A 23,498-nucleotide genomic window follows, 5' to 3' on the forward strand; every position below is an offset into this window, starting at 1 on the left:
CCAATCCAGTTGCTGGCCTGTACATAGGCAAGTTTTGCACCCTTGCACTTGGCCACTTATTACAATGGCTATGCAGAAATTTGGATATGACTGAACAGAAAGGCTTAAAATGAATACAGTTGGGTTACCGACATGCTGCTCAGGGGTGCGCCTGGTGCCTGCAGAGACATTCGCTGGTGCCTATATGCTCCTTCCCTGCCACTGAAATTGGGTTTGAAAGAAGCATTCTGTTGCAGTGGGTAGATTAGGGTGTGGGTAATTATGCACATGATATTTTTTCTACTTTATGAATGTGCCCACAGTCCCCAAAAGGCTGATGGCCTCTGATTTAAGAGCCTTCAATTTTGTAGTAAGGTCAGGAACAGAGCACAAACATTGAATTCCAAAGGTCCCATATTCAATTCTACGTTCAAGTAGGGATGTGAAAAATGGAGTAATGTCCCAACAGAGAATAAGTTGGCTTCCTAGGTTCACCCTATGTTAGCAAACCAATTTATCAAGCATTGATTGCACTAGAAAGAGGGTAGGAATTAAGGGTGCAATTTACTTTTTCAGTGTAATATTGGGAAACTGGAAAGAAACTCCTTTATTAATTCAAGTTAAGGTTCAATTTCTCAAAAAGACAAATGATGAAATCCTACCCCACCCCCACCAGCAATGTGGTGTGGAAGTGAAGCAACTGATGTTGAGTAGATGTGAATTGTGCACACAGCACATTCCACAGATTATGAAATGGACAAACTGACGTCATATGAAAGGGCAAATACTCTCATAAGTTTAAGCAGGAAGCTGCCAACAAGTTCATGATATTACTGCATGAGACCAAGAAACCAATGCCTTCAGTAGTTTGCCGTAGAACTGAAAATAACTGTGAAATTGTCCAACCAGCCAGCCTAATACTTATATCATCAAAAGTGAACAGAAGTTGTAAAATGACAAATTGAAATTATGGACACTGATAAGCTATGGAACAAATAGAGGTCAGAGTATTGATGTAAAGCTTTTGCCATGTCAAACACAAAAGCACTCAAAAGTAGAACATTAACCATCATGCATGGGGTTCTTTTAAAAGCCACAAAGCAACTACAGCAAAAAGACATTTTAATTTCTATACTTCTTAAAACAAGTTGAAACAATTTTTGTAATAAAATATTAACACTCAAAACTAAGTGTTAATCAAACTGCCTTGTTTGCTAGGCGTTAACAGTACCATGTACCGTAAATCTAGTTTTAAGAATGATGAAAGTCTACTGCTGTTTTGGCTTAGTAAAAGTAGTTGTTCCATGGAAAACAATTAGCTTTGTTTATAGTCAATTCAGGTTTAATAATTAAAATAAAATTAGTTTTAAATTGGTATGAAAGCAAACTGTTCACTGTAGGCTGAAATCTCGTATACCTTTCATGCCTATTGCTATAACTTAGGCCTGGTTCACACATGCATATCGTATAGGCTTTTATCCAGCATAGCACTAGGTCTTTCATTCCATCAGTACAAGGATTTCTGCTTGTGCAATGGAATGTTCCTCCCTCTCTTCCCCTGCATACCCCCTAAATCAGTTTGGATGCAGTTTGAACAAGATTCAGTCATCAAATATCTTTTTATATTTTATAATATCCACAGTTAGTTAAAATGAAAAGCAAACACCTTTGAAATACTTTTTTTAATCAATAAAGCTCCTTTAAAGACAAGTTATACTTGTGTAAAAAAGGGAGAGGGAAATACTAAAAAAAGCCACAGCCACTTAAATTTTTGTATTTGATTCCTAACATTGGTATTCCGTATGTGAATAGTCTATACAAAATCAGACATTAAAACTTGTTAACAAAATATTTTTTAGAAAAACTAAAAAAAAATCATTTTATTCACATAGCATTTTGTTATTTAAAACCTGACTCATGTTAGAATTATGCACAAGAATTATCGGAATCACATGGGATCCTTTATAAAACAATATAAAAAGTAAAACACACAATCCTTTTGGATACTGCCAGCAAGTATTCTTGCTAAGATTTACACTGCAAGAAGTTGGGCATGACATAGACGCACAAAGTGCTGCATAAAGTTTTTGAAGCATGCATTTATCTCCAAGACCCATGTAGTGAACTACCCAATAGGAATGTTTTGGTTTTTTAAATACCTCCCATAGAATGGATGCTTTCTTGTATTTCAGAATCAGAACCTACTGTGTCATTTCTAGAAAGATCTGTTTGGTGTACACTTTGATCTCCAGCAACAAAGCTTGCAGTATAGGGAAGTCTTTTTGAGGAAACTTTACCATTTTCACTAGAAAGATTGCTGAATTTGCTACTATACACATTTACACTGGGATCAGAGACTGAATGCCAACTAGCAACTCGTTGCCTTGCTGAGGACCCTCTTGCTTCCAGTTCCACAGGTTGGCTGCTCTTCTCAGAAGATGCTGCCTGGCTGGTTTTTGATGCATTTTCTTCCATTCTCCAACTTTCAACTTCGCCTTCAAAGTCTTGCCATAAACTTTTCTTGGGCTGCCCAATGCCCTGAAGTTCTTGTCCTTCTGTTGTAGCAACTAGGACATTATTTGCAATTTGAAATGGAGCTAAATCAGTCTGGAAGGAGATGGGATCAGGAATAACAGCTGAACCAGCATTCTAGGGAGGGAAAGAAAAGAAAATCAAAATGAACATCAGCTGAATATCTGCAGCAATTTTCTAACTAGACTGCAATCTTTACAGTCAGAGGGAGAATTGCTTCTCTCCTACCCCAATATAAAACATCATCAATGTGCTCAGAGTTGGCTACCACTTTCTCTGCACTGGGAAGAAGGGAGATAGCTGGAAAGTGTGAAATAAGCAAGTCTCACCAAACTCATTATCATATTAGCAATACATTCTAATACGTCTTTTTATGGTCTATTCCCATCTGTAAGCATTTTGACAGCATATGCTGTCATCAGTCACAAAGATGATTGCTCCATAATGTTCAACACTTGAGCAGTATGCAACAAGGCAACAAGAAGAATCCACCAACAGCATACGAATCAATATGGCTTACTTGACCAAACAATCCCTCCCCCCTCACAAATGCAAACAAACCTCACTGCAGCCAAACACAGACAAGCAACCACGTTTTGCCCCGCAATCCCTCTCAACACCAAGGAAATGTAATAAGCAAATAGATAGAGAACCTACCCAGTTAAATGCTGACAAAAAAACCCACATGCACACTATATAAAAGAACATAAGATTCACCACCCCATCACCCCCTTCTTCCCCAACCTTATACTGTATACAACACTAATGTCTCATATCAAACGTAACTGATTTGTAGAAAAGACATCACAATCCGGAAAAGACAATACATGTAAACCAAGAAAACCTTTAATAAAAATTATTTTTTAAAAAACCAAAAAGAAAAACCTTGAACATTATTCATAAAAGAATGATCCTTGACTGTTTGGTATGTCTGGCCAAATAATTTAAGACTGACTGAGAGGATCTTCTTCTTACCACCATAATCCAGGTATTGCCAGGATGATGAGGACATGTATTAATATTATTATTTCATGCCCATTGTTCATCATAGGAACCAAGATACAGCAATTCAATATTCAATATTGAGAACAGCTTAAAACAAATTACAGACACAAGAATTGAGTGGGTCCTCAAAATACTTATCAAAGGCCAGGGTAAAGAAATCAATATAGAGAATCTCCCTGGCTACTCCCTCAGCTATAGAAATCTCTCCACATACCAATCATCAAGTATCATTAAGAAACACTCTGATGTCTTAATAGTTAGTTCACTTGGCTTTTTAGGCACAATCCTAGGAAACTTGAATTTTCACCATTAACAGAGCAATCCAAAGCCTCACTCAGTCTGCCCCATGCATAAAGAAGAGGAGGAGGAGTTTGGACTTGATATCCCGCCTTTCACTCCCCTTTTTTCTCCATACAATTTTTTCCTCCATACAAATGTTGGAGCAGCAGTGCTGGAGAGGTCAGCCCTACAGAGCTGCCTGCAGCCACAACCAAGAGGCCTGTAGGGACAGACTTACTCTCCACCAATTAAGAACTCTGAAGTATCTTATGGCTTCTGGGACACTTCTAAGGAACCATAAATTGCACTCTTAACTGAATTTGGTAACAGCTTATATTTCATTTGCACAGGGAGGTGGTTTCTTTTCTAAAAATGCTGTCTAAAACCCTTGGACTTCAATTTGTAAGCCTTACAACCAAGGGTTTCATTTGGGTATCTCCAATAAAAAGGCAGCTATACCAAGAATCTGAATGGAGAGTAAAACAGTGCTTGAACCACAGTTTCCTGGAAGTGAAGACACACAAGAGCATAAGAAGAGAGAAGTCATGAAAACAAAATTGTAGGTAAAGCAAAAGGGGGAGGATTTGAACAACAACACACCAGATGAATTTTGAGCAGGCAGTATTCTTCACTTGTCACCATACTTACTTTGAAATTCTCCATGTGTTCTTGTCTTTCTTCTTCAAATGACTTCTCCCTTTCTGTTACTGCTGGTTTAGCTACAGTAGAAGTCATTTGAGGATGGGCAAATAAGCCAAAATCCGATTGATCTATACCAGCCATTGCTGCAAGCTGTCCAAGTCTGCATGATAAAATACGTATTAAAATTTTTATACCATTTGATGGTAAGAAAACATTTAAGCAGTTTACAAAAATCTAAAATAAAACATTATAATTGTTAGTAAAATCATACGCTAATACAGCTGCTCACAGCATAAGTATAGAGAAGAAACTATTTTTAGACCATTTTTATACACTTTTGCTCTCCAAGAATGATTAGGTCAGGCGTTGGGGGGCAATGGGAATTTGGAGAGAGTGTCATGGGTGACACATAAAATGGCTGCTGTTGGGTGGCATTCCCCCGTAGTAGGAAAAATATACGATGTGGCCACTCCACACACAGTCCAAGAACTGCTGTTGTTGCTAGCTTAGAGGTTGCTCCTTTTCACCACGTGCAGCATCAACTAGCTGGCTGACTGCCAGGGAGGGCAGGCTCAATCAGGGAGGGGGGAAGCAATGTGTGAGAGAGAGCATGTGTGGAGTGGCAACGTCATATTTTTTTCCCTAGTACAGGGGAATGCTCTTTGTTGGAGCATCTGTGGGTGTGTACACACACACACACACACATGCATGCAGAGAAAATCAGTATTGTGTGATCAGGACCAGAATTGTGTAGAATCAGGACCAGCATAATGTAGTTGACTTCCCGCGGTCTGGTGGGAGTGAGAAGGACAGCAATGAATTTACACATAATTTTGTGGTATGCCACACTAGCAGTAGTTCCATTAAAAAGAAATGGGGAGGGGAGGAAAATAAAGTCAGGAGGAAGAAAAGAAGCTGTACATGTGCATAGCAAAGAAAGGCAGCTAAATGAAGTCAGTTCCTCTGCCCTTTCTTCAGCACTGAAAAGTTAAAGGAAGAGGGGACATCCTTTCTTGGGCATTTAAGCAAAGAGAAGAGGTTGAATGGTTTTCTGTTCATAACAGTGTAGTTTGCAAAAGACTTAGCACCTGACCTTTCATGCGCCTTTATTCTTCCACACACCAAGCTCTTTAAAAGGGTGGGGGAGAGACTCTCTTTACACAAACACACTGACCACACAGATCTCCCCCTCTATACCCAAATGCCTTGTAAAGGCCCACCCAGGGGGGGTGGTCAGACTGACCATGAAGCAATCAGGGACATCATCCTCATTGATTCTCTTTGCCATCCAACTCACACTGAAAGAAAATGCACTCCAGGACACGGAAAACCCTGTTGCTGCCTTCACAATTCACAGGTCCACATGCAAGCTAGGAAGCATCTAGAGAAACCATCTTTGTAGCTTTTCCCTCCTCACTTCATGCTGAAATGAAATGCCCTTCTGGGCATTCAAAGTAATGGCCACCACCCTACTTTTCCTTTCCATGCCATCTTTATCTCACAATGCATAAGCCAGTAACATTCCAGTTTTCCCCATAGCATGTTCAGGATTCCCTCCAAAGAGAATGCCCCCCCTTTGTAACCAAACTGGAGTAGAAGGGGGTGGGGCCTTCTAACTCTAGGAAGTGTTCTTTATAGAAGGTCATGGGCCTCATCTTCAATAAAATTAATATAGGTCAGGTGACCTGAAGAACAGAAAGAAAGGCCTTCACAAGTGCCACGGTGCCTGCTGATACTGGGTTGGCGACCCTAGGATTAGGCAAACTTTTGAGCAGTGAGGATCTCAGAAGATGAACCATTGATGGTTTCGAACTATAACAAACTATTAGAATGGATAATTCCAAGGGTAACTCAAAAGAACACACTCTTACCCTGCGTCTTTTAGAAGATCTAAAAAAGCATGAAACTTTTGGAAAGAACTCTCAATGCTGCCCAAAACTCCTTCATCTTCAAGAATTGTGCTGGCTACTGACTGTGCATGGAGGACCTCTGACAAAGAACAGTTTAGATTCCGTAAGCGGGTGTTTTCTAGTTCCAGCTAGAAGAAATCATGAAACATAATTTAATTAATACTAAATTAAATACCCGGCAACTTGGGGAAACACACCTGCTGCTTCCATATTTCGTGTGTGGCCCTTAGTGCAGAATAGGTTGCTGTTATTTTCCCATAACGACCACTCCAACAATATTATATACACTCATTTAAACAAAAGCTATATTATCAGATAAGAGTTTAAAAGCCCTGAACAGAAAAGAAATTATATCACACTGAGTGTTGATGTCCTTATGGCTTTAAAGCTGACAAATTGTGTATGCTCTATTGAACTCAGTTTGAAAAGCCTCTAAAACCTAAAATCCTGGAAAATTCAATTTTCTACTTATGTGAGAAAAAAGGCTAAAACACTATTTAAAGCAGGACAAGTTAGTGTCTCTCTTTAAAAAAGCGCTAAGAAAGAAAATGAGTGCTACCTCCATTATCCGTTCTTCAGCAGTTGCCCTCTCTCTTCGTTCTTCTTTTAATCTTAATTGACATTTTTCATAATCCATCTGTCAGAAGGAAGATCATGGTTTCTTAAGGGTACTATAGCTGAAAATTAGATTCTTTGGGATTTATGCTTTAGAATTTTGGAATTTCCAAAATTTTCTGGGTTACCTCTGCTCTCAAAATCAGGGGTTTTAACCTCAAAAGACAAAACCATATTAAAATATGTTACTGCTGTGTCTGTATACATCCCATACATAGGTAAAGTTTAGATACATGGATCAAGCAGATCAGTTGCATTACCCTCACTCTGATCAAAATAATTATTATATGGATGTAAATAAACTTAAACTAAGCATCATTAAGCTTTTAACTACAGTAGTTAACTTTTAATTACAAACTTGTAGTTTCCTATAGTAAATCCTTCAAGAAATTTTGGCTCGCTCCAGTGGCTCTTGTTTGAAACAACATTTCAGTTGGAAGAGAAAAAGGTTCCTAACACATCACTTTGGAAAGAAACTATAACAAACAGCTGTAAATACAAGCAGTTAAAGGTCTAACTTCTCTCCCCCAACACACACAGTACTCACCAATGAATCTATGGGAATATTTTACCCTTAGACTACTATACTAGATAACATTGTCAGAATTCTAGGATGCAGTCTTTGCGTCAGAGGCAGAGCAAGGAATGAAACACACCATGTCCTACACAGAATCTCTCAGAAGGAGAGGCCATAGTTACCGTATTTTTCACCCCATAGGGCGCACCTAGTTTTTTTTGGGGGGGGAATAAAGGGGGGGAATTATTCCCCCCCCCCAGGCGCGGGGGAAACCCGAGCTTCCCCAGCCCCCAGAACAGCCTGCTATCCGCAAGCCTAGGGAGCCCGGCGGGAAGTTGTGCCGGTCTCTCCAGGCTTGCGGAGAGCTGTGCGAAGCCCGGGCACGCTCTTCGCGCCGGTCTCCCAAGGGTTGCACAGAGCTTCCTGAAGCCTGGAGAGCGAGAGGGGTCGGTGCGCACCGACCCCTCTTGTTCTCCAGGCTTCAGCGAAAGCCTGCATTCGCCCCATAGGACGCACACACATTTCCCCTTCATTTTTGGAGGGGAAAAAGTGCGGTCCTATAGGGCGAAAAATACGGTAAGTGGTAGAATGCATGTAAAGGTTCCCAGGTTCAATCTGCAGCACACAGTTATAGAAAGCCCCCATCTGGTTATTTAGTGCAGCACCAATATTGGCTGGGGGACCCACTGCTTTTCTATGTCTCTGATCTGAATACGTACCAATTTGAGGTGTTTGTAACTCATTTTGGGCATTCAATACATATTGGGGGTGCTACTGGTATACCACTCCCTTCTGCTCAGCAGCCTCCCTACCTGAGCTGATTGAGCTATTCTCAGAGACAGTGTTGAAGACTTCTAGGGCTTCTGGTGTATCTCACCATTCATGCCAGGGCTGCCTTGTGAGGCAGGTCAGGACTTCACAGCTGTCATGACAACCCAGGGCATGTCATTGGTTCAACACAGAAACCTGGAATTCTTGAGATTTGGTTTGCTCAACAGGGCAGAAAGATAAGTGTTCTAAAAGTGAGGAAATTGATATTAATTCCCTTGTTGCAATCAGGTCACTTCGGTTGAACTTCAGGCTATCAGTGACTTTACCTGTCTGTGGAGTGAAATAGTCCAAGACTAATTGATTACTGAGGGCTCTGGGGGATTTTCCAGCTGGTATGGTTGGCACTCCTGCTGTAGTTCTACTCTCAGGTATGTGACACCATCACTCCCAAGCACCCTCTTCCACTCAGCTGAGCCTGTGTGGCTCCTTGCTATACACCTGAACTGAGGTTATTGAAGATGGCTGCAGTGAAGGTGGAGAAAAACATGCTGAGTCTGATCAAACCCATCAGGCCTCCTCTGTCATGATGCAAGCGAGGAAATGGGTCCTCCTCCTCCTATCACTGCATCCATCTTGGAGTGTCCAGTAGAGCTTTTCTGGGTGCGGAGGGGCCTTTTGAAATCTGGCTTTCAGGAGATACAGTAGACCCCTCAGTAGCATGCTGTGACACATTTGCAAGGCACTTTGAGGATCACATAGATGGCATCTATCACGACTTGGTTGCCACAATTAATGCCATATTATTTGTGGAGCTGCCTGGAGCACTGTTATTGCTACTTGAGTATGTAGACCAAGGTACCTGATCAATTCTGGCTTATTATAAATGTAGCAGGGAGGGGATGTTCATCTGAGTCTAGGAGATCACAGGATGGCACAATTCCAGCTTCTTTAAAAGATGATATGATTTGACCAGCTCCTGATATGATTTGACCAGCTCCTAGTTTGCACAAGTATGACATTAACTGCAATGGGCAAGTGGTTAATATTCCTTTCCGGGGCAAGGTAATGAAAAGGGTGCTTAGTTACTCTTGGACAAATACGCAGATCCATTTCAGTTTCAGGTCTCCTTTGAAGACACAAACTGCCTTGGCTGCTCTATAGGGTGGCCTTTGTCAAGAGAAAGATAGTAGGATTAACTAGTATTGGCAGGAGGGTTAAATAAAGTTTCTGTAAACAAATGTAAGACAGGTGGGGGCATGGATCTCATAGAAATATATTATAAATTCCATATTGTCCAACCCAAAAAAACTTAATTCTGGGCAGACAAGGTGCTATTAATTTTTTGCCACTGTTGCCCTTAGTAAATAAGACAAGTTTTTCCCCCAAAGTTGCTTATCTAGTTGCTTTTGTTACTACAACTCCCAAAGCAAAGTGAGGTACCAACTGCACATATGGTTTCCTTGCCTGCATTCATCTGGATCACAACCTATATTTGCAATTCATTTCTGTATTTATAAAAATTTAAAGACCTGTACATCTAGCAGCCTTCTAGAAAAATTAAGTTATATGGGGTCATTTGCGGTCTATTTCTATGTGCCTAGTCCCATGCACAAAGGCTAATCACTGAATTTCATTTGTCTTTCATAAAATCTGAAAGACAGAAACTGTACCTGTAACTGATGGTACTGTTTTAACTTTATTTCTGGTGACTTTGTGGCATCAGTTTCACATATAACATCCTCTGCAGCACCATCTGTCTCCGTTTCAGATGAAGACACACTTTCCACAGTTACTTTCACTGGAATGCCAGCCTGAATGCACATACAGCAGGCACAGTATACAATTAGATTTAATTATGTTAATGATCTCATTTTACAAGTGGATTATATAACATTAGTGATAATCTGATAGATATCTTTTATTTTGCCTCTTCTACAAGTCCAGGTCACACTGTACTTGTTACTGAATTTAAGTCATAAACTTCCCTAAGGAAGAATCTTTACAATTGGACATTGTCAAAAATAAGCTGTCCTTCCCAAAGCCAGTGATAATACTCTCTTGTTTGTTTCCTAGAAATGAGGAGAAATTATAATGTTACCTGGATTTGCAATGGAATTTCATGAGTACTCTTCCTAGATGCAGCCCTAAACACAAATTAAATGTTTTAAGAAGTGGGGAGGGGGAGTCTGATGTTTGCAGCATGACTTCACAGATTTAAGCAAAGCTTATTTCAGCCTGAGATCAAGTCCGCATATCAGTATTCCCAACCAAAGCCTTCACTTTCCCTCCACCCAAAATACTGTTAATGTACAACAGCAAGCTGCTGACAGTAAGTAATTCATAGTAGACTGTGAATGGGGTCAGTGGAATCTCTCTCCCTAATTCACTTGCATTCCATGTTTATTTGCAGAATCAGACATTCCTATTTAGATGAGTTCAACCACCACAGCAAAAACTATGCACGTCTTTCTCCAATCTCTCTTGAACTGATACAAATATACTAGCTGTCTTCACAAGAACATGGTATATTGGGAGCATCACTTGATTTTCACCTACAGTTTCTACATGGGCACAAGCCCTATATGGCATACATGTACAACAACTAGCCACAAGGTGGATTCATGTGTCATCAAAGTAGTCATTACAATATCAAGAGTGATTTCTATCCCAGACACAAGCCAAGCTTTTCAAAAGAGAGTGGTGCTTGTAGGGGTCCCTAAAGAAGTTGTTAAGCTGCAGGGCATTCAGATGTTGAGCTACTGAGTACAACACAGATGCTGGTGTCACTTATTTCTTTAAAAACTATTTATAGCACTGTACGTTTACATATCTATAACACAATTTGAACTCAGTGAAAATATATATGCCAGGGCTACCTAAGAATATACTAGCCCCTTCCACGTTACCTTAATCCACAAAGCATATGGCATTTTTTCACTGCCTTCAATAAATATTACCTGTGCTGTTTTGCACGTTCAGCAGTACGCCAAGGCAGGAAGCCACGTGCTCCTGGAGGCAAGGGCTTTGGAACATAGCTGTCTTGATCACACAGCATTGTCTTACTAGGACTTAAGGGCTTTTTTGATGCAAATCCTGTATCATAGCAAGCAAGAGAAAGAAGAACGATTGATCCAGATAACACGGGGGGGGGGGGGGATACAGAATTTTAAAAAATTAGGAGACAAGAAGTAGATGAAATGGGTTTCTGCTGTTAATCCAACATCAATCATCTAAGATTTTACTGAGAAATTGTTTTTATTCCATAAGTCCCAGGTTATATTCCACAGTTGGAAAGTCCTTGGGAAAATGCTGATTAAAAGTCAACAAATAATTCTTCTACCACCACATAGGTTCATAAAACTTTATAGGACTTACTAGTAACTTGCTTTCACAGGGCTAATGAGGACTAATGTGCAACAACAGGGATTCCCTATTGTTGCACATTAGTCCTCATTAGACCTGTGAAAGTGTACCGTTTTAAAAATTAAAAGAAAAATTAAAAAGTTATGACAGAGGAACTTAGGTTAGGTAGAGCAAGCTATATAGGAAGCCCATTAAGGCCAACATCTCTCAGAATAACCAATCTCACAGGGTTGTTGTAAGTGTTGTAAGAAATAGGAAGAATCATGGGTGCTGCCTTGAGATCGTCGCAGGAAAAGCAATATAAATGGAAATGATTCAAGGCTTAAAATATATATATTGTTGTGATTTATATTTCAGTCACTAGAGCATGCTGTTGATGAAATTCCAGATTTTATATATAAACATTGTTTTAACTACAGATGGGTAGCCGTGTTGGTCTGCCATAGTCGAAGTAAAAAATTCTTTCCTGTAGCACCTTAAAGACCAACTAAGTTAGTTCTTGGTATAAGCTTTCGTGTGCATGCACACTTCTTGTATGTGTATCTGAAGAAGTGTGCATGCACACGAAAGCTTATACCAAGAACTAACTTAGTTGGTCTTTAAGGTGCTACAGGAAAGAATTTTTTACTTCGACATTGTTTTAACATAATTTTTCTTTTTATAGTCAGATGCTAGATTCAGGCTAAGTCTCACCATGTTGAACAAGACTCATGAGTAAATGTACTTAATATTCCATTGCACAGTCCAATCATATCCATTTTCTTCCATGGGGAAGAAAAGTGCCCCGCTTGGTGGAGATACCATCCATGGCAAATGGCAATCTTGTAGCACAATCCTATGCATGTTCATTCCCAGGTAACTACACAGAACTGCAGCCTTGGTGTCCAGAAAGTTCATAGATATTAGCTTGCATGCTTACCTCTGTGTCTCCAGATTACTGAAGCAGAAGTAGGGAAATAGCCAGATACATAAATTAATCAAGATAATACATTTTAGATACCTTTCAATTTAAGTAGTCATAAAAATGCCTTGGCTGGCTTGCTCAGAAGTTGTTTTTCCATGCCAACTAGGAAGCTCATATTTGAAGCATATATTACAAACTCCAATTACTAGAAAAGCCTTAAAACAAACCTTTTTGTTTAATGAAACATCACTCAGGACATTAAATTTACTGCATGAGGTCAGCACAGACCTCACTTAAAATTAGAACGTTGGGCTTCAGGTGATTCATTTTCCCTCCACATATTTCAAGCCTGGATTGTGAATGGATTTAAAATGGAAGGCAGTATGCAAGCTGTATTAAGGAAGTGATGTGGGTTGTGTGCATGGATGGATAGATCCCTAAGGACATGAACACTGGTAAAGTATGAACACAGCAAATTGAAGCCTGAAATTTCTGACTACATTTAATCCTAAACATAGGGCATGTCTCAGAACTCTGTATACTTTCTATCCTAGTTAAGTGTACTAGCAGCCATCCATATTTCCATTCACTACCCCTGCCTTAGCAAGTGGTCCATGACCCTTTGTTAATGGTGACAATGAGCTACTGCCTTAAGCTTTAGCTTGGAAGCAGTGGGGAATTGTCTCTTGAAGTTTCACTGAGGTTGAGAGGATTGTATGTAAAGAAGGGGAAGATCCCAGCCCCCCTTCCCTGGCTAGCTTCAAGGTAGAGAGAAATGTTGGGTGGTTTGGCAGCAAGAGGCAGAAGCACTTGGAATGGCTAGGCTAGTATGTTTTAAATAGTTCTACTTTGAAAATGAGAAGCACTTCAAAAATGAAAAATGGAATCAATGATTTTGTTTGCTGGTTGTTGGTTTGTTTTTGAAGCTTTCATTCTTCAAGCCAAAATAATTTTCAGCCTTGCCAACTGGCTGGAATCAATTGAATAAATTGATGTATGACTAGCTCAGCCAGGAGATAACCATGGTTTAGTAACCTAGATACACCCCAATTTAAATTCCTGGAAGTACTCTTATTCCAAGATCCTGATTGTTCTGCATTTTTTGTTCACTAGTAACTAAAAATGTGTTGGAATATCTTTTTTAGTTTATTAGGCAGTTTCTTAAGTTTCTTTCTTATCATTTGTTTTACTATTTCATTTTTTTAGTCTTGCTTCTAAACAAATATGACCATCTATATATACAAGCTGTATCAACTCATTGACATATCAATTAATTTTTATTTTATATCAACTTGCACAAAGCAATATACTTACCAATACGAATAGTAGCTTTTCCTTTTCTGCCATTTCCTAAGACAACTGTTCTTTTTTTAGGTTTATTTTTAAGGTCTTTTGAGGGTGGAGATGGAAGCCACTTATACTGAAGGAAAAGAAAAAGAGTGTATAATTTGATTTAGTAGTAACTACGTCAAGATGAACATCCTTACTTAAATTGATACCAGATATTGGGGAATTGTTGGGTTGAAATCACGACAGACGAGTGGTGAGTGTCAAAGGAGAGGCGTCTGCCGGGGCAAGCCCCGGGAACTCTCTTTTATTGAATATTACAAACATTGCCACAGGTGTGCTTGTGGCTGATTGGTTGATACAAACACAAAGCATCTTGTTGCTGATTGGTTAACATAGGTACAAGGCGGGAATAACATATAACATCAATCACTGATAGATTAAAGACTGGGAACGGAGCTGGAACTAGACAGGCATGAAACCTCCTAATTAAATTATAACTAAAGATTGATATTGAGAGAACATAACATGAAGGAATACAACAATCACGTTCTGTAAATGTGGTCAGCAATGCATTAAGAACAGGTCAGGATACACTGTTTCATGAACTCAATGGGAACTGTTCAGAACATTCTCAGACTCTTGTGCAGAAGCAGAGAAAAGATTATGAGTGAGACTTCCCAGAATGCAAGAGTTATGTGCAGTAAGAGAACTGCAGAAAGAGAACTTCGCAGTAAGAGAACAGCAGAAAGAAAACTTCCCTTCAGGGAATAAAGGAGAAACATAAGAATTTTAAATGTATTTAAAAATTAATCTATCATTTGCATACTTCCTGGGCTCATTGAGCACGCCATTCCCAGGCCTATGAGGTGGTAGTGATGGCAACTGCAAAGAAATCTTTCTTCTCTGCCACAACATCAAAAGAATTGCATGCAGCTGAGCTTTTTCAGGAGGTTCACCAGACTGAGTCACCAGAAACTGCTTGCTCTGATGGTTTTGCCTGATGCATCATTGATAAACTAACTCAAATTCAGTCTGGCTTGGATGCTGTTGTTCATATGTAGTCTACAGCCACCCATTGCTGTTGCTTGGATTGACATAAGATCATTCTTAAGGATGTTGACAGGGTGCTTGGGATTTTGAAAACCACCACATTAAAATAGCAACATCACATGCCTTGGCTAGCACAGATCTATCATGGAGAGCTTAGCAAATTTCTGAACAAGACTGGTAATATTTCTTTAAAGGCCAGAATTTCAAATTGGCAGTGGTCCAATCATTCTTTTAAAAATCTACACCAAATAAAGAAGTTTAGCCAGTTTTCAACCAGCACCAAATCTTTCTCTTTGGTGGAATGATTATGGTATTTGTGCAAGAAGAATTCCTCAAGGTATTGTTGAATGATACACCTCTCAACCCTTTTCAGTCCAGTATCAGCAAGAGACCAGCAGCCCTGGTAGGGGATCCCTTTCCTGAAGGTCAACAAAGACATCACCTCCCTACTGATCTTACGGGGCCTCTCAGCAGTTTTTGACTGTGTAGATTGCACCATTCTTTACACGGTTTAGAACATATGGTGGTGGTGATTCTCCAGTAGTTCTTCTGTTTTGTCTAATTCAACACTTCCAGTCACTTATCTTCATTGGAATTGGTGTTTGCATTTCGACAGAGTTTTATATATTATTTACTATGTATCTATGAAACCACTGAGTGAGGTCATTCAGTGCTTTGGGACCAGGTGTCATCAGTATTGTCCCAGTCTTCAAGCAGTGTCTGCAAACTGGATGAATTCAAGCAAAACACGAGGCAATGCGAATAGGAAATTCTCAGGAACAGGAGAAAAATTATTTGCTTGAGATAAAAGGAAGTGTCTCCCTGTCTGACCAAACTAAAAACCTGCTCTGAGCACATTGAAGAAGCAACCTAATGCTAGTCTGAATTTTAAAAACATGCTCTGCCTTTTCATAACTCAAAAGTGTTTTTTTCCCCAAGAGTTCCATTGTCCAAAATGTAATGAGCAGAGAAATGACTGGCACAATTATTTGGTATTTTGTGGATTATTTCATTATACTAGTAACTACAAACAAACTCTGTTACAGAATATACCTCCATGTTACTTCCATTTGCATTCATCAGAACTTTTTCAATTATTGTCTTCATTAAAGCATGATCTACAAAAAAAGATTAACAAAAACATTTTCATTATATGCTATTTTTTTTTTAGCACCCACTATAATCCATTCAGCCTCTCCTCTGCCCTCATTTCTACTACTAGAGTGGCTAAAAGAACTACCTATATATAAAATCTCCATGGCTCAGCCCCATATCTATCAAAGAGCCAAGTCAAAGGACCTAAATATATCCCCAGAGTTATCTAAATGCTAGTGCAGAAAGAGGGACCAGGAATTTACTGTCTCAATGATTGTCTAACCAGAGCTTCGAGGTTTTGAGTTATTAAGTTATGAAGACACTAAGGTTATTAAGTGGAAAGAGGGGGAGACCATTAAATGGCTATTTTTTTCTTTTACATCACAAGAGATACAGGCATGTGCTTCCGTATGGTGAATCTGTCGAACAGTAATGTCTTGCAGTAAATAAAAAAGAACCACGCAGACTCAAAGATCCACAGTAAAAGAAAAACTTTACTGTGGCAAAAATTCTGTTCCATGCAATGTACAAGCAGAGTAAAAGAGAGCAAAGAGAGAGAGCAAAGAGATAAGGCAGCTCGCTGAGTCCAGGAATTTATCTCTCCTGGCTCCACGTGACTCTGAGTTAGTCAAAACAATATGAACTTTCCAGAGTCTTCCAGCGCTTTCTAGTTTCTGCCCTCAAAGGCCTTATTCATGACAGAATCTACTGCTGGTGAACCATGGATATATAACCAACCCACACAGTAGGTTTGAGTCACTCTTACAAGCTCAGTAATCATGAGTATTGGCCCTTGGTGTTAGAAGGCAGATGCCTGAAGCCTTTTAAGCTTACTGTACTGAAGACTGGTTAGATCTGGGAGCTTTAGGCTGATGCAGTTTGGACGTGCAGCCCCTAGAACAGGGAAGCCAGTGTGGTAACTTCTAGATGCTGTTAGACTACAATTCCTATCTTGTCTGACCATGACATGACAAGTGGGGCTGATGGCACATCTGGATGTCACCACATTGGATACTGCTGCCCTAGAGTGTGTATGTACCCATCACAGGTACCAATCAATGTACTTTAGTCACTTTCTTCTACACAACCAAAAGGTTTCCATTTTCTCCCAATGCACCTCAGTTAGTCACTTCCCTACACATGTCTCTTCGCTAGTACAGTGGTACCTCGCAAGACGAAAAACTCGCAAGCCGAAAGAGTTTTTCGTTTTTTGAGTTGCTTCGCAAGACGAATTTCCCTATGGGCTTGCTTTGCAAGACAAAACGTCTTGCAAGTTTGTTTCCTTTTTCTTAAAACCGTTAAGACCCAGGGTGCATTGCTTGAAGAGGTGCAATTGCGACTTGACTTCGAGGAGCAACTCATAGCACGCGGTGTGGTAGCCTTTTTTGAGGTTTTTGAGGTGTGGTAGCCTTTTTTGATTTTCAATGCATTCCTATGGGAAACTGTGCTTCCCAAGACGAAAAATTCGCAAGACAAAAAAACTCGCAGAACGAATTAATTTCGTCTTGCGAGGCACCACTGTACATGGCAGCCAGCAACAGAGATGTATAAGGAAAGAACATGAGCACCTGCCTATTAGTATTCATGTTGGGGAGAGAGAAGGTATTAAAGAGTACTTTATGGCTCAACTTTGAGGGAAGGAGTCATCAGTGGAGGCAACAGAGAGCACTCTCTAGCATTTGTCCAATTCAAAATATGACCCTGTCAAAAGGCAGAATCCTAGACAGAATCCTACAATACCTGCACATTTGTAAATCTGGTTTTGCCCCACAAGAAGCAGCTCTCTCTTTAAAGAGTGCCCTGAATATCCTCATTCTCAAGACGGTGGGGAACATTAATGTCACATTGTTTTTAAGTGCATTATACTTTTCAAATTCTAATATACATTTTTATACTCCTGGATGGTGCAACCAAAAGAAACATACCTATTAATGGATTTTTCCTGATGTCTAGAACCACAATTGTTTTGTTGGTCTCAAATATATCCAAAAGTGATCTAGCTCCCTCATTGGTAATTCCGCACTGCTGCAAATCAAGTGCTAGAATATTAAAGAAGAATATTATTAATTGGCATGATCTAGAAGTATTTAAACATAGACATAGCAGAATGTTTAGACAGACCCTGCTCTAACTTCAACCTGAAGTTGCCAAATTCTGGAAGAAAAAGAAGTATTATGTTATTTCAACAAATTCTGTGTGATTTTACACACACTTTGCCCACTAAATTATTTGCCCATCACTCAGTCAGTTTCATGTTAACTGGTATCATACATAATCAAGTACATACACTGTTATTTGCATTACTGTCCACACATAGCAAGATTCATCTGGTCATGCCTACTTGCCAGATTTTTCTGTGTATAAGACTAGGTTTTTTCCCTAAAAAATAATGTCAAAAATTAGGGGGTGTCTTATACACGGATACATCTCCCCCCATTTTCTTAAATCAGAGTCCCCAAAAATAGGGGGCGTCTTATACATGGGGGCGTCTTATAGACAGAAAAATATGGTAGTTGAGATTATTCAGTGTTACTTCTGAGGAGCTAGCGCTCCTGATAGTGGAACAACAGCCCTTATTCCTCATGCTGCTGAAGGCCCTCCCCAAACCTAGTCCCTAACTGATAAAGCTCATGGAAATAAAGTTGAGGGAGGGGTAGAAAGCTAAGAAAGGGACAGAAAAAAGCAATCATGTTGGGCCAAATTATTTAAATGCAGAGCCTACATTCGGCTTAACAGAAGACTTAACAGAAATTCTTTACAGAACCATTCTTTGTACTTAAGAATGGTTCTAAACCTTATTTATAGGACCATATTAGAGCTACAAGTTAGTTCACAGAAAACGGCAGGGAACTTGACATTCCTCTCCCCATATTAAGAAACAGACCTTGTAAAATATGCAGTAATTTACTCCATGTAAAGGTGTTGTATCCTACACAAGCATGCTGTTTACAACTATATCTATAATTAGCACCTACCTTTTAACCATAGGTCTTCTCCAAGGCATTCAGCTAAAACAGCAGCACCTCGGTCACCAATAAGTGAGTTGCAGTTGAGAGTAATGCGCCTTAAACCAGCCATGCAGTCCAAATCAGGTCTCCTATAGCGCAGGCTCTCAGCCCAAGCTTCGCTGTGTCTTTTCAGTGCCTGGTGCTTTCAAAGACAAAAGCACCAAAATGCAAATGCAAATAGTTGCTGAAAATGCCAGCTAGAATACAAAAACTGAATGACCATTATATTGTTGAAGGTATCATGAGAGCTAAAGCTAAAGTTAAAGTAATATTAAAACACACTTGAGAATAAGTTACATTTCAAACTCATTCTTTACTATGTGAAGGCAAACAGAATGCTGCATGCCTGTCAAAACGGAATGGCTTGTCTTACTGTGAACTTCAGGAAAACTGGATGCTATGTTAGAAGTTAGTATACTAGGGCTTCAGAAGTAGTCCTTAGGGACAGGCAATTTTCATCACAAACAGAAACATATGCTTAAAGATCATGGATTTGCGTTACAGAAGACTCAGGGTGCAATTCTAAATATCCTAAACTAGGGAGTAAGGCTTGCACTCCAAACCTCACTAAGCCCCACTGAATTCAACACAACTTACCTTTCAGTAGACATGGCTAGAATGGTTAGAATGACACTGTAAATCCCTTAAAACTGAGTGGAATTTACTTCCAAGTAAAAATCCTGAGGATTATGCACATCCACAAACAGCCCTTTAAAAGCTGACATAATTTGAAGTCAACATTTCAATTAAAAAACAAAAGCCTTTCACATGTGGAAAATGTTTTTAACATGCCACAGAGCATAAAATTAGGTTAAACGGGACATTTCAAACTTTAAAAAGTCATCTTGTAGATGTGTTGATACATGGACTTAGCAGGCGAGACAGCAGATAGTGCCAAGGCTCTTCTGCGTAATATGCAGGTATAGTTAGCATTTGGTTCACATATAAATTACAGACAGGAATAGCAACATTTACATCAAATTTCAAAAGTGGTTTTACCTTTAAAATGTTGGCCATGTGTTGGGTTCCTCGCCATGTCAAACTGCACCCTGTAAAATCTATAGTTTTGATGCAAGCTGAATTCTTCACACTCTGACAAATCACTGGAAATAAAGAGAGATGTCACTACTTCAGTATAGAAGGTTGCTATCTATCTTGTACAGCTTCAAGCTCCTTTTAATCACCAGTACATTCTCACTTCATTGATCAGCAATGTTGTGCTGCCATGTGCTTGCAACAAGGGTGGCAACTCTAGAGTGGCAACTGCTGTACTAAGCAGTCTACTTTCCCAAAGCTTTTGTAAAAGAAAGAAAGAAAATCTAAGTACTTCCCTTAATTTCAGTGTCATTTGTGTAATCATACATCCTATCACATAGTACATTGTGGGAAAACACTATTGTACAAGTGTTTCAGTTAATGCAGTTCCAAGTTGTGTTTGTGTGTGTTTGCACGTCATGTAATACAAGCCAACAAGTCACCAGTTCCTCATGCAGTATGTCATTTTTCACTCCTCTGATTGAAGCTCTTGTCAGTCTCACTGCTTAACAACACTAACTAGTATCAATGGTATATTTCCAGAGAATACAAATTTGAACATTTATGGCATGTTGAGACCTCCTTGCCTGGCCCACAACCTCGCATCCGTGCCCCTTCCACAGCAATGCAGTTAGCCTCAACAGAAACTTTCAGGGCAATAGAAAGGTTTCTTTTCAAGCCTAAGAGGTGAGAGGTAGCCTATGTGCGTACAGACCTTTCCCCACAATGTGTGAATGGCTAAGGGTTTGGGTGGGCAGCAGGGCCACAACAGTGGAAAGGGGCAGCAAGGGCTACTCAGCACTCTCTCTCATGCAAAGGGAGAACACCTGAGAAAGGCTATACTCTTCTTTGTATTTCAGGTGCAGTTGCTCCTCTTTATAACTCAGTGCACCTGAAGCAGCTACCTAAGTTGTCATACAGAAAAATAGATAGATCATGGCCACCAAGGCAGCCACGGATTTCCAAGATACCATCAAATTAACTTATTCTATGAACTTCCGACAGAAGAAAGCCAAGATGTAATCAGAATGCCATTATTTTATTTCAAATGTGGGAAATGTTTTTAAAATACCAAAGAACATAAAACAAGGTTAAACAGGACATTTCAAATTAAAATGTACTAACTACAGCAGTATTATGAATGTGTAAAACAAGATGTATTTTTACAAATGACACTGTGTCGCATATTAAGTCCAGTTTTCTTCAGAAAATTCAGAACTTACTTTCCAAACCTCCATCACCAATTGGTGAGTCTGCTAAAGACAGTCTCTCTAGAGATGATGTGTTAGCCAACCCCTTCAAAATAAAGAATATTAGTAATTTTAAAATGGGCACAGAAGTATTTCCATGAAAACATTTATTGCAATTGAGCAGTCTTACTTTTGTCAGTAATATTAAGTCTTTTTCCCTCAAAAGCAGTCCCTGTAGTTCCAAATTTACTAGAGCACTTGATCTCATCAGACAACTTTTAATAGCTTTACATAGTTGAGCAGTAAAGTCTTTGGATCGAATTGCTGGAATTCTCCTTCTTACAATATATGTTCCCTGCTTTTCAACACCTAGAAAACAAAAAAAGCTAATAAAATCATCAGAACAAACACCACTTAAGCGTTTACATAGGCCATTCATGATTGATTGACTGATTGATTCTGCCTACCATCCCATTTTAGCTACATAAGCAGATGCAAATTCCTTTGTATTAATGACACCATGGCCAACTTAAACATAATGCAAGTCACATCCATAACTCTCCCTCTTCTATTGGAACCTGAAGAAACAAATACTAAGGAGTATGAATGGGGGGGGGGATGGACCGTTAAATGGAAAAAAATGGAGAGAAAGCGGGGGGGACAACCCAAAACACACAATTCTTATAATCCCAATTTTTCTTTTTTTTAAAAAAGGTAACTGCAGGGATGAGAAACTTGCAGTATTTCTGACTCTAACTCTCATCATCCATGACCACTGACCATGCTGAATGGAGCTGATCAGAGTAGGATTTAGCACAAGAACACAACTTTATGAGCGAAAGAGCGGTCATGTGGTTAACAATTTAACTGGTCACTACCTGAGTCTCTGTGTCCCTGATGATGAAAGCTTCTTATGGCAATAGAAGTCAAAGTTTTGTTGTGCCTGACAGCATCCAAGAGAGGTACCCAATCAGGAGGTTTGATGCGATCTGCATTTATATCAAGAACACCAAGAAGCCTTCTAGCTTTTACGGATTGTAGAGGGACACAGCCCTGAACTGAACAAAGGTGCTCATAATGAGAGTAAAAATCCAAGCTGCACTGTCTTCTTACTTTGACTGAGTCAATCATTTTTAGTCATGTATTGGGCGGCAACTGAAACTAAGAAGAGAAAACAAAAGATAATGTGAAGTTATTTCAACAGGTACAAACAATGTTTGGCGTATGCTTTCCTGAATTCACCAGAACTATGGCTCTGTCCAAAGACTTTTCCTTTGAAGAAAGCACAGGACTTTTGTGTTCCCTTCCTGCAGAAGTGAACAACTTCACTAGGAGAGATACTGTGCTTATTTGAAGATGAACTCTTTTGTGGATGCAAGCTGGGATGAAGCTCACAGGATTAAGGAGGGTTCAGTGTTCAAATAAATGCAGTGCACCTTCTCCCTGCACTGAGAAGAGCATGGGAAGGACCAGACAAGCCTGAGGTCTCTCTCTCTAGATAGTCCATGGGGAATATTGCCATGCCCTTTATTCCTGAACTACTGAATATTCAAACAGCTATACAGATAAGGACGAACATAAGAAGACCCTGGTGGATCAGGGCATAGACACCATGGCTAGTAGCCATGGGCGTGGGGGAGGGGGGCACCTGCCTCCCCAGTAAAATACAAATACGTAACGAACAGACCAATCCCGTCGGTTCTGCCCCCCTCCCGTAAGTTCTGGCTACGCCCCTGCTAGTAGCTATTGACAGCTTCCTAGTCCAATAAAATACAATTATCCCCATCCAGGTACTCCAGCTATCGGGGAGAAACCATCCTGAGGAAGAGCGCCATTGAACACCTTGACCCTCCCTGGTCCAGGCGCTGCTCTGAGCCTCGCGGCGTCTCCGGGAACAGCGCCTCGTAAAACCGTCGTGGAAACGATTCAGCCAAGAAGCTCGACTCGTTTCCCTGTTTTGCTTGGATGACTAACACCGCCTCACCCGATGCCGGGTTCATATTCCGACCAGCTTTTCCTGCCGCCCTTCGCGGAGAGCGCGAGGCTGGCGAGAAGCCGCCACAGTGTTGGTTGGCGACGGGGCCGCCTCCCTGCCTCTTACCTCGCGTTCACACTGCCCCCTCTCGCAGCTCCGCGTCTCCCCGAAGGCACAAAATGGCCCTGCTCGCTCCCGGTAGCCGAGGGACCCGCGTTGTGTTTGCAGGAGTCGCCCTGGAAACCAGCCGCTCTCGCGGAAACTTCGCGGGCCGCCGACGGAGTACAGGGAGCCGCGAGGGTCATTTCCATCGGCGTTTGAAACTTGACCCTCGCGGC

At 40.2% G+C, this 23,498-nt stretch overlaps 1 protein-coding gene across 2 annotated transcripts; it reads right to left on the reverse strand.

The window, feature by feature from the left end:
• Positions 1–1,646: 1,646 nt before the first annotated feature.
• On the reverse strand, positions 1,647–23,480 carry CEP78 (centrosomal protein 78). Of its 2 annotated transcripts, none has more exons than XM_080972586.1 (16): positions 23,287–23,480; positions 22,064–22,346; positions 21,376–21,554; positions 21,219–21,291; positions 19,960–20,063; positions 18,928–19,102; positions 17,878–17,991; positions 15,911–15,975; positions 13,832–13,937; positions 11,208–11,343; positions 10,349–10,394; positions 9,921–10,061; positions 6,907–6,984; positions 6,309–6,475; positions 4,444–4,597; positions 1,647–2,628 (listed from the first exon to the last, which is right to left on the reverse strand). In XM_080972586.1, the coding sequence occupies exons 2-16, from the start codon at positions 22,314–22,316 to the stop codon at positions 2,131–2,133; spliced, it is 2,289 nt and encodes a 762-aa protein (XP_080828712.1). In that variant the 5' UTR covers positions 22,317–22,346; positions 23,287–23,480; the 3' UTR covers positions 1,647–2,130. The 2 variants fall into 2 exon arrangements, with proteins under 2 accessions (XP_080828712.1, XP_080828713.1); XM_080972587.1 differs by lacking the exon at positions 23,287–23,480 and adding an exon at positions 23,170–23,268.
• Positions 23,481–23,498: the final 18 nt, after the last annotated feature.

The sequence above is a fragment of the Podarcis pityusensis genome (genome assembly GCF_964106645.2).
Source record: "Podarcis pityusensis genome assembly, chromosome: 11".
NCBI lineage: Eukaryota > Metazoa > Chordata > Lepidosauria > Squamata > Lacertidae > Podarcis > Podarcis pityusensis.